Source organism: Peromyscus leucopus, chromosome 13 (assembly GCF_004664715.2).
Source record: "Peromyscus leucopus breed LL Stock chromosome 13, UCI_PerLeu_2.1, whole genome shotgun sequence".
Classification (NCBI taxonomy): domain Eukaryota; kingdom Metazoa; phylum Chordata; class Mammalia; order Rodentia; family Cricetidae; genus Peromyscus; species Peromyscus leucopus.
Window position 1 is genome coordinate 58,391,284 of NC_051074.1, and position 11,581 is coordinate 58,402,864.

The following is an 11,581-nucleotide window of genomic DNA, read 5'->3' on the forward strand; positions in this document are numbered from 1 at the left end:
TCCCACCTATACTTCCTGCCTAGCCACTGGCCAATCAGTGTTTTATTTATTGACCAATAAGAGCAACAGATTTGACATACAGACCATCTCCCAGCATTAGTCTTCACCTCCTTCCTTTGAGACAGGCTCCCTCTCTGAACCTGGTGCTGGAGTGACCTCTAGGAAGCCCGGGGGCCCTCCTGTCTCCTCCCCCTAGAGCCCGGGGGTTATTAGGTGTGCACATAAGGCACTCCTGGCTCTCTGTATGGCTGCTGGGATCTGAACATAGGTTCTTAGGCCTGAGCAGCAATCAATCAGTCTCACCTGAGGCTGAGGACCTGGAAACATTTGAAGATTGGGAGGGTGATTATGAAGAAACATTCTGTTTCCTGATTGGTTGTCTTTTAAATACTTTATGCTGGCTGTGATGTTTTATTGTAAATTTCGTGGGGGCCAGCAAGATAGTTCAGTGAGAAAGGATACATTTTGCCACACCTGACAACCTAAGTTCAATGCCCCTTATCCACATGGTGGAAAGAACTGAATCCCACAAGGTCACCTCCAACTTCCCACAGGTGTCCTAGCATGCATGCACACGCGCATGTATGCACAAGCTCACACATGCAAAATAAATAAAATGCAAAAACATAAAAACACAAAAGAAATAAAATATAAATTCAGTGGACAAGGTCACTACTTCAAATAAATATTACGTTTTTAAAAGCCAAAAAGCTAAAAAAGGACTAAATTTCACCAAATGGTGCTGACCTTAGGTGAATGGCATTAGTCTCCCAGTGACTATTAATCTATAGTGTTTCAACCAATGTGTCACAAGCAACTCTTCTTCCCTAGTCAGCGCTGACCCACGCTGGTAGGCACCGCAGATGAAGGAGCAGCAGCCTAGGCTCCTGTTCCAGTGTTCAGTCAAGTGTGAGACACTGTCAGGTAGATTCAGCTCCAACATCGCCTGACCGTCGCCCCACTTTCCTGCGGCTCGTGGTTCACTTCCGACCAGGTGTCATCCAGCTCAGGATTTGGGTGATGGGAAGCCACCCCTCTGCTGTGCCCTGGGAACCTTGCCTTCCCTCTCCCCAGACGAACACGGCGCTCTCACCGCACAGTGCCTTCCTCTCTTGCTCACCCTTGTGAACGCAGGAGGCTCAGCACACAGCTCTTAGCACCACCAAATGTGTGAGCCTGAGCACATCTGTACCTCCTGGAAGTCCAGGCCCCCTTTCCTTTTTCTGGAGCTTTGTTTCTTCACTGGTGCCTCCCCTTTATGGAATCAACAGACTCGGGCTGGGTAATTCCCTAACTACGCGGCATGCTCTGGCATGCTCTGGCATGTCTTGTCTCAGAAGCAATCAATGCCCTTTTTCCTTGTCTTCGATCCCCACTGCTTTCCAATAGCAGAGTATCTCAGAAGCCTGGCTTTGTATGAGATCTGATGTCTCGGCTGTCCTCCTTCCGCTCTTCATCCTCCCATCTCCAAAATGCCCTTCTCTTCAGAGTTACTGATCGTTTCCACGTTGGCAAGTCCAGTCGAATCCCCTCTGTCTTCATATCAGCGTCTCAGCCATTTCTTCTACCCTGTCTGTCTTCCTGGACACACGCTCCTCCCTTTGTTTCCAGGACATGGTCTGCTGGCTTTCTCTGCCTCACTGTCTGGATTTATGCTTCTTGCTGGCTTGTGCTCCTTCAGCTATCGGAGTCGCCAAGGACAAAGTCCTTGAACAATTTGTTTACTGATTCATCCCTTCCCCATGACTTAATCCATTTTTATGTCTTTGAACATCTCCTTGCTAGATGCTTCCTCTGTGGTCCAGAAGGCTGTACCCATAACTAACAACATGCCATCTCTACGTTTGTATCCCCTGGATGCATAGAACTTTATAATTAGTTTGGGTAAATGACCCCGCCGTCCAGCTGGAACGCGATGGCTTTCTCCCTCCTTCCTCACACACTGTCCGTGAGATGCCCCCACACCTGCCGCCACCCCCATCCTCTGGCCTTCTGTGCCGGTTTGTTTTCTTGCCTTCGTTCTCTTGTCCAGTCGTCTTAGGAAGATGGCAACACTGGCCCGTTCCACAGTGATCCACAACAATTTTGTTGTCTCTCCCACCGCGACAAGACAAAAGCACAGGCTGTCACCTTGCCTGACCTCACCCCTCCCTCCTCAGCCTCTAGCAGCCCGGGGCCCTCAAATGCTGCTGTGGAAGCCCCAAGGCATCATGGAGCTGAAACTCACCACAGGTTCTTGGAAGCTAGCCCAAGATTTTACACCACTGTGATTCCACTTTTTTTTATTCCGCTGTTTAACTGCGGAAATATCTTTAGGGGCAATGAGCAGACCAGTGGGACACATGCTATGTTATAACTAATCGTACTTTCCCCAGGAGCAGACGCCTAACACACCATTATCTAACTGTTTGTTTTTCATGCATTTGGAATGTGGACATTGCTGAACCCCATTTATTATCTCCTTTATCATGTAAGCTTCAAAAATAATCCCTCCACGCAGGTTACTACTGTAAGAAACAGTCAACCTCTGCCCTCATAAAATCGGTATAGCTAGAGAGATGGAAGAACATGCCAGGGAAAGAGATTTGTTCCAAAGAAAGTATGTGGGAAGAGAGCTGAAGAGCTTTGAGTAAAGGAAAGTCAAAGAAAGGGGCCTCACCCCAGGGTGGTGCTGTGTCCCGTGTCTGTGCCACAGAAACCGTCCCACCCTTCACACTTAATCTTTGCAATAAACCCCCAGCATAGACACTGTACCGCCTTTGTGAAGCAGAGGCAGAACCTTGGGCTCAGGAAGGCTAAATAACTTCCCCAAGGTCTCAAGGTAGCATTGGTCGAGATGAGACTTAAGTGCGGGGCATCTGGCCTCAACTCATCTGCTCTCTTCCCGGCCTACTGCACTGAGCACTTCAGGAAGAAGTTTGAAAACAGAGCACGTCTCACAGAAAGTCTCATGGCAGAATTGTGGCAATTCTTCATTCAGGAGCCCGGATTTTTTTTTCCTCCTAACTTTTCTCAATGTCATTCTGATATAAGATAAAAAGCAGCATTCCAGTTGACATCTGAGTGGAACCGATATCTCTATATAATTTTGAACCCAACTAAAAGATTTAAGTTATGAAAGCACTGCATAAAGTTTCTGAAGTAGCTAAATTTCCACACTCAAACTGTGGGATTGGGTACATTGAGTGTAGAGATTATGTGGAGTCCTTTATTTTTCTTTTTTCCAGTCAGCATCGGGCTGTTACTAAGTGAGCATTGGGGATGGGTGGGTGGAGGGAGGAACCGAGGTTGTCAGATACGAAAAATTCAGAGTTATCTTGAGAGTGGTGGAGTAGTATGTAAAACACAATTTACCTAATGATTAGTAGGGTTACCTGGTATTCCAAAATTGCTCAGTAAGAAGTGTCCATCAGCTAAGCAAATCACTTCACTATCAACATGTCCACCCCAGCACAATAACATTGAGGATAGATATTTGTTAAATTATGAATTTCATTTTGTATGCAATAAACATTTTACCACAAAATATGCTTGTCCACTCCAGCTTATTCCATCCCACTTCATATATTACCTAAACAAAAGTGAGACTCCACAGAATGATCTGGAAAGATGGGATTTTCCCCTTCTCATGGGACCCCAGTAGGAGGCTCACAGACACTATCGGAGTATAGCTTGGGTTGGGACTTAAGTTTCCTCCCAAACTCTGTCCCCCCATCTTCAGCCTTTCTCCTTTTATACCCTGTAATATGCGTCTGCCTCTGGTTTCCTGGCTTTCTAAGCCAGGCTCTCCCTGTTGACCTAAGAGTAAAGCAGTGGAGAGATGTTCAGCGTGTCGACACACATACAACACTAGCACTTGGGAGGCTGAATCAGGAGTGTCGAGAGCTTACGGCCAGTCTGGCCACCTTGAGATTTGTCTCTAAAGGTAAATAAGTAAATCAGTAACTAAATGTCACACTGGATACAGGAAGCCACCATCAGTTCGTTCAGTGTTTAGCATCAGCTATTCTAGGCATATTGCCCAAGATTCTATTACCTGAATGGCTAGTTACGCCTGGGTGACTCAACCATTAACTGAAAGCACTGACTAGTGGAAACGGAGGTGGAGAAGAGGGAATCTGAGAATCCACGCCTGGCTATGTGCTGGCTTGGGTCCCCCAAAAAGCAATTGCAGATTCTGTACTCAGTCAACATGCATCTTTGAACGTTAACTTCTTTCTTTGTTATTTAGGTGTTTACATCCATGGATTGTTTCTGGATGGAGCTTCGTGGAACAGAAAGATCAAGAAACTTGCAGAATCACATCCCAAAGTTCTCTATGACACAGTCCCCGTGGTTAGTATTTGCTAAGGACACATACACATATTCCTGCATATGTATGTGTATATGTATACAGCCTAGGCTTAATTGTTCGCAGTAATTTTGTGCTGTAAAGCTGCTCCCAATGCTGAATTATTAAGTATATTTGTTCTTAGTGTGATTCTGGAGTGAGGCGCTGCAGTCTCGGAAATTTTGTTGGTTGGTTGATACACACTGCTGTGCCGTTTCTGTTTAAAGGAAACCCACTTAGCATAGTTGTTGATTCGCTGACGTTGACTCATGGTCAGTAGCGCTGTGGTTCTCACTGGCTGCTCATCCCTCAGCCTTCTTGCACATAAGAGCATCGGACTGCTCTGCAGCCTTTGCCAGTGAGTTACTGTAAACGATGGGAAAACAACAAACCAGCACAAGAAATAGACCACGAAGAACACAGTTGTTCACAGTTATGAGAGCTGAAATAAGAAAGCAAGACTTCCCCTGGTCCAACCACAGCCATGATGATGTGGCACAGAGACAACTCAAATCCCATGTCAACCAAGGACCACAAAAGCACTGCCAGGGATGCTTTTAGGATGAAAAATGAATTCTGGTGTTTCATAAAACTTACAGATAAAGAGTTCATGAATGGTGAGGACCAATGACATGGAATTGTTTCTTTGTGTAACTGCATCATGACAAATAGATTCTGACACAATTTGAAGAGCATATCCAGGACACTATGATAAAACAGACTATGAAAGTCACATGAATTGTAGGATTCTGTAAGCAGCTTAGAGACGGGTGAAAAGTCACCAAGGCTGCTGCAGAGGGTGGGTGGGGCCAGTCCAAACCTGAGAGTTTCATCCAGATTCACCTCTGTGTGCCCATACTCTGGGCGGAGAAGGCTTAGGACACGAGACTCCCAGAGTGAAGTACACGTTTGCCATTTCGGGAGGGGTTGGCAGGGGTTGCAACTCTTGCCCTAAGAATGAGGACATTTTTAATTAGCTTGTAGGGAGTGGAAAGAGTGTATCTACAAATGGAGAATGATTCTTCTAAACAAAGAAGTCAATGAGAAATCAAAATTCTCATTAGAAAAATCCATTCTTTGCTTAAAATGAAGTACATCCATTGAAAGAGCTTTGAGAGCTATGTTATAGTTAAGCGGCAAAAGCAGCTTGACCCTCTCCATAACACCGATCCCACAGTGATTTGAGAGGGGTGGATACCCCTGGGTCTTAGTCACTGGCTTCATTGTGTGATTGTGTTTTGACCTAAGGACCTTAAAGGAGGGTTTTGAACAGGGGGCAGTCAAGTCATCTACCTCAAGGACTACTCATTACTATGAGATAAATGAATTTGGTCAAATTCTAAAAGATGTTTATGGTTATAGTTTGTTCTTTGCCCTTATAAATCAAAGGCCAGCTGGCCTTGCTCTGAAGACTGGCTGTGTTCTATAATAAATTACATGTTAGTAATTGTAGAAACTTGCCTGATGACTAAAAAGAATGTGGGTGTATTGTAGCTCATAGAGGAATGGAACTATGTTATATTTTTATTTGAGTGAGAAAATTGTGCTTTACACAACTACTTTAAGTACTTACCTATCTATTTATCTATCACCTATCAATCATCTATCTACCTTCATCTATCTATTGCATTTATATATATATGTATACACACATAGCACATGTATGTGGAGAGAGAATGCATTTATATAACATATATAATATATATAATGTGTATATATATATGTATATATATATATATATATATATAGGATATATCATATTTTCTTGAAGTCTTATTTCCCATCCTAGCTCTATTGTAGAGTGTTGCAACAAACTTGGGCATGCAATTATTTCTTCATGTTGACTTCATTTACTTTGGATATATACTCCAGAGTGATCTAGCTGGATCATCTGGTAGTCCTATTTTACTTTTTTAAAGAACCTCCATACTATTTTATAGAGACTGCACTAACTTACATTAAGAAAACTGTCTTTCTAACTGGGCAGTGGTAGCTTACCCCTTTATTCCCAGCACTCAGGAAGCAGAGGCAAGCAGATCTCTGAGTTTGAGGCCAGCCTAGTCTATAGAGTGAGTTCCAGGACAGCCAAGGCTACACAAACATGCCCTGTTTCAAAAAACAGAAACAAACAAAAAGAACACAGTCTTCTAAAGGTCTTTGGCACTTGTGCAAGATCAGTTGGCTGAGGTTGCACGAGGTCTCTGTGGGTTTCCCATTCTGTTTTGTCGCTCTGTGACATCCTTGTGTGAACGCCATGCGGCTTTCCCTAGCCTGCTTCTGTAGCATGCCTCCAGAGCAGGGAGTGTGAGGTCTCTGGCCTAGCCTGCTTCTGTAGCATGCCTCCAGAGCAGGCAGTGTGAGGTCTCTGGCCTAGCCTCCTTCTGTAGCATGCCTCCAGAGCAGGCAGTGTGAGGTCTCTGGCCTAGCCTGCTTCTGTAGCATGCCTCCAGAGCAGGGAGTGTGAGGTCTGCGCTTTGCTGCTTTTGCTTCGGGTTTCACTGGCTATTCCGGCTCACCTGCGCTACCAAAGGAACTGTAGGGATTTTCTAGTTCTGTGAAGAATTGTCACTGGTTTATCAGTGAGCTCTGTGTCTGATTGACAGACCCATCTCTAAAATAAACTGAAATAGTAATTGAGATTTCAGACATCAACCTCAGGCATAGACACAGGTACAGACAGACACAGGTGCACCTGTACATACACATGTGCTCACACACCTGTGAACAGTATTGCACACATAAATAACACACATGAAAGGAAGAGGGACAAAGGCGCTCCCTCATACAAAATCAAGGAAAAACCAAGTTAGAATTCCTGATCCCTGAGGCAATGATAAACAGAGATGGCTCGCGGCGAGTGCTTCTCTTCAGGGGTGTAGCTGCTGACGAGTTGCTCATTTCTCAGTAAATAACTTACCACCCATGATGGCGTAAGCAAGCTCTGTGGGTTGGACAGTAAGAGGAGCTTTGTTGAGAAGAATGGCTTCACCAGGGGTCAGTGTGGAGGGACGAGGATGGGCAATAGAGGGGGTATAAGGAGTAAACTCGGCATATGGTGTAGTAAGTCATCCAGGATTAAAAAACAGAAAGGAAACAGACACAAAAGAGGAAATGAAAGAAAAAAGGCCATGGTGTAATTAAAGGCCAGCGGGAGCAAGGGTAGGATAGGAAATGATTGAGCAGAAAGCTGTGCAGCAGCCCTGTACAGATGTACCATGTGGTCTTACAGACGGTCTAAATGTGTTCTGAGTCCTGACGGAAAGTGTGTGTGTTCCAGAGCTTCGAGGTGGAATGTTCTCTAAGTGAAAAGTCCACTTACCCACTGTGTCGATGAACTGATTTTTCCGTGTAGATGCTTCATCTGGATGAGTGTCCATTGGTGAGCAGGGGTACTGATAGCTCTGCTGTTGGACTGGAGCCCATGCTCCCTTTTTATCTAGCAGTATTGTTTTATAAAGTTGGGTACAACATAAAATAAAAATAAATTTTGCTGGAAAGATGGCTCAGTGGCTAAGAGCACTGACTGTTCTTCTAGAGGACCCATATTCAATTCCCAGCATCCACATGGAAGCTCACAACTGTCTGTAATTCCAAGATCTGACATCCTCACACAGTTATACATGCAGGCAAAACACTAATGCACATAAAATTTGGTACTGTTATTATATGCATGTATATTCATAAATAATACATCTTCTTGATGAAGCAATTCCTTGATTGTTATGCAGTGACCTTCGTCTCTTTTTTTATTTTCTTAAAGTCTAAATTGTCATATATAATGACTCATTCTTGGTTTTGAACTCTGTTAGCTTGGGGTGTGATTTCCCACTATCTCCTTTAAGTCTGTATGTCTTTTGGGTTGAGATAGGTTTTCTGTGGGCAGCATATTTTGGGTCTGGTTTTTAATTCATCAGTAATCTGTATCATTTCACTAGAGAATTAAGGTCACATTCATTCAGAGTTATGAAAGGTGTGGAATGCCTGTCATGGTCTCTGTTTTCTTCTGTTTAGGGTATTGTTTGATTCTTCCTGCCTTATTTAAAGTCCTCTCTGTGTTGATACTTTGATGTTTTAGATTTCTCATTTGTGTACCTACTCTTCCAGTGGAATTTATACTTTATGTGCTCATGATGATTCTCTTTTCTTTTACTTCTGGGTGTAGGGTTCTTTTGAAAGCATCTGTAGGAAGGTTAGTCTGGTGGTCATATAGGATCTTAGTTTGTATTTATCATGGAAGGTCTTTTAGCTTCTGCATTCTTTACCGCTCTAGAGGCAGCAGGACCTGAGAGAATGGAGCTGATAAATGAGGTGGACTAAAGTCTCATGCAACAGCCAACTTTATTCAGAGCATCAGACAGTTTAGACTCTGAGGACTAAGAGTCATACTAGTAAAGTGTACACTCACAAGGGCAAGCTGCACATGGCAAAAACCTGTTTATCCGTAGAGGCATCTAAGTAAATAATAGTAGCCAGTTGTAATGAATTATCTGAAGTGAACTCACTCCTACCTGCTACATCTGGGAGAAGCATGAAAACACATTCCAAGAACAATTCTGTTTTGAAGAAACTGAGGTCATAAGACTCTTGTCTTGTTTTCTTGGCGTTTTCTCAGAAGCACCTGGAATTCTCCTCACAGGATTCTTGGACCGTGTTCTGGTAATTCTAAAGGACAGCCTTGCTAGAAATAGGAAGTTTGGCTAGCAATTGCTTTCTTTTAAGACTCAAATACGTTATCTCATGTCCTCCAGACTGTCGGGTTTCTGCTGAGGATTCCGTTGGTAGTCTACTAGGGCTGCCCTTCAGTGTGACTTGGTGCTTTCCCCTTCGGATTTTAAGACTACTTCTGGGAGTGATGAGATGGCTTCCTGGAAAAGAGTACTTGCTGTGACTGCAGGAAGGCCTGAGTTCAGGTCCTAGCACCCAGGCAAAGCCCCAGGTAGGGCACATATCTGCAACCATGTTGGAGACAGACAGATCCAGGAGCTGGATGGCCAACCTGCAGTGAACTTCAAGGTCAAGTGGCAGGCCTTGCTTCAGAAGCCAGAGTGGAGCACAGCAAAGGAATATATCTAATGTCCTTCTGGCCCCTCTAGGCATGCACAGCTGCACATATGGGCACATAACACACACACACACACATACATACATACACACATACATACACACACATGTACACACACATACATACACACACACATACACACACATACATACACACACATACACATATACACATACACACACATACACACACACATACACACACACACACACACACACACACACCTACTTTGTACTACACTTTTGGCATGTCGACTATAATGTGTTGTGAGGATCTTTTCTGGTCATGGCTATTTGGAGATCTCGGACTTCCTATACGTGAATGCGTGTGTTTTTCAAAGACTAGGGAAACTTTCTGCTTTGATTTTACTGAATAGGTTTTTTTTTTTTTCTCCTTCAAGTATGCCCATTCTGTAGGCATTTGATCTTTTAGTAGTACTACAAAGATCCTGTAGTTTTTTTTTTTTTTTCTCACGGTCTTGTTCCCTTTCATTTATTTTTTTTTTATGAGATATTTTTTATGAGATATTCTGAAAGGCCAATATTCTTAGTGTATCTTCTTCTTTTTTTTTTTTTTTTTTTTTCCGAGACAGGGTTTCTCTGTGTAGCTTTGAGCCTTTCCTGGAGCTCACTTGGTAGCCCAGGCTGGCCTCGAACTCACAGAGATCCGCCTGGCTCTGCCTCCCGAGTGCTGAGATTAAAGGCGTGTGCCACCACCGCCCGGCTTAGTGTATCTTCTTAAGCGAGTCTGATTTGCAGACTTGCAGCTGCATGTTGTTTGACTTTGAGAGATGGTCTTAATCTGTAGTCCAGGGTGGCCTTGAACTCATAGCAATCCTGCTTTTGTTCACTTGAGTTCCTCGTTCCTATCTGCATTGTCTTCCTAATTTGTTTTTTATGTGTATCTTCTTGGATCTCATTTGTTATTCAGGTGGTTTTCCTTTGTTTTGATACAGGGTTTCATACAGCTCAAGGTGGCCTTGAGCTCAGTGCTGAGTGGGACCTTGAATTCCCAAGTCTCCTAACTCCATCTTCTAAAATCTAGGTCTATGCCACCATGCCTGGTTTGGTGTGGTGTTGAGGATTGAACCCAGGGCTTTATGCATGCTAGGAAAACACTATTGTGGATAGCTCACCCACACCCCAGCCCTCTCACTGCTAGGAAAACATTGTGCTGATGTCTCACCCACACCCCAGCCCTCTCACTAAGCTTCTTAATAATCATTCCTTTGAATCTGTCAGGTACCTCATCAACATCAGTATATTTGGAATCTGTTACTAGGGAGTTATTTTTTAGAAGTATTGTTTTAAAATATTTAGACTGCTTCTTGTTTTTATATGTTGAAATCTGTGCATCTATTGAAATGGATGTCTCTACCACTTCCTTCCTAGATAGCCTTCCTAGAATATGACTTTCTCTTAAAGATGTGTCTTGGAGTATCAGTTCATTATGCTATGCCGAGTTCATTTCCAGCTGGATACTCTGGGTACTGCAGCATAATCTCCTTGTACTTTCTTGGTGGTTAAGTTTGGACAGAGCACATATGTAAGAGTCAGACCCCCTGCTTATGGGTTACCCATGAGTGGGGCACCAACAGTTCAAGCAGGTGTCAAGTGCGTAGCAAAATGATTGATATGCACCCTACATGGTTCCTCGTATAGTGGGGGTGATGGAGTGATGGTCCTCATCCAGCAGTGGGGCTTCGTGGGCACTGTTGATGCTGGTTCTATTATTTCATAGGCTCCAGTCTTGGCTGCTGCAGCCACGGTGAAGGGTCTGAGCACCGTCTTTTGATTAGACCCTGTAGGGGTCCAGGTGCCTCACAGGGAATGACAGAGCATTCCCTCCACCCTCTGGAGTGCTCACCCCTCCTCTTCAGCAGCGTGTGACCAGACAAGTGAGAGGCAACTGATGCAGGGGCCCAGGACAAGTGCAGCGGGATGTGCCTCCCCCACAGTCGAACCGCAGAGAGCTCCCTGTCCCCCAGCGGGTCCCCAGGTGTACATTTCTAAGACAGAGAACTATCTCCCTGGCTCTAACTATGCAGGCAGGGAGGCAGTGGAATCCTTTTCACCCCTCTAAAGCATCATCCCTATCACAGAGCTCACATCACAACCCTGGTTCTTGTGGAAGAGACCAGACCCTTGGCTCCCTCTGCATCTCACCTGTTCATCACCATGTAGTAATCT

The 11,581-nt window shown here is 44.3% G+C and overlaps 1 protein-coding gene across 1 annotated transcript in view; it reads left to right on the top strand.

Moving 5' to 3' along the window:
- The window catches only part of Dnah7 (dynein axonemal heavy chain 7), a 257,191-nt gene that overhangs the window by 243,602 nt on the left and 2,008 nt on the right, over window positions 1–11,581 (top strand). Inside the window, exon 67 of the mRNA XM_037210456.1 lies at window positions 4,232–4,335. Coding sequence (XP_037066351.1) covers window positions 4,232–4,335 — 104 coding nt within the window. The remainder of the gene's footprint in view (window positions 1–4,231; window positions 4,336–11,581) is intronic.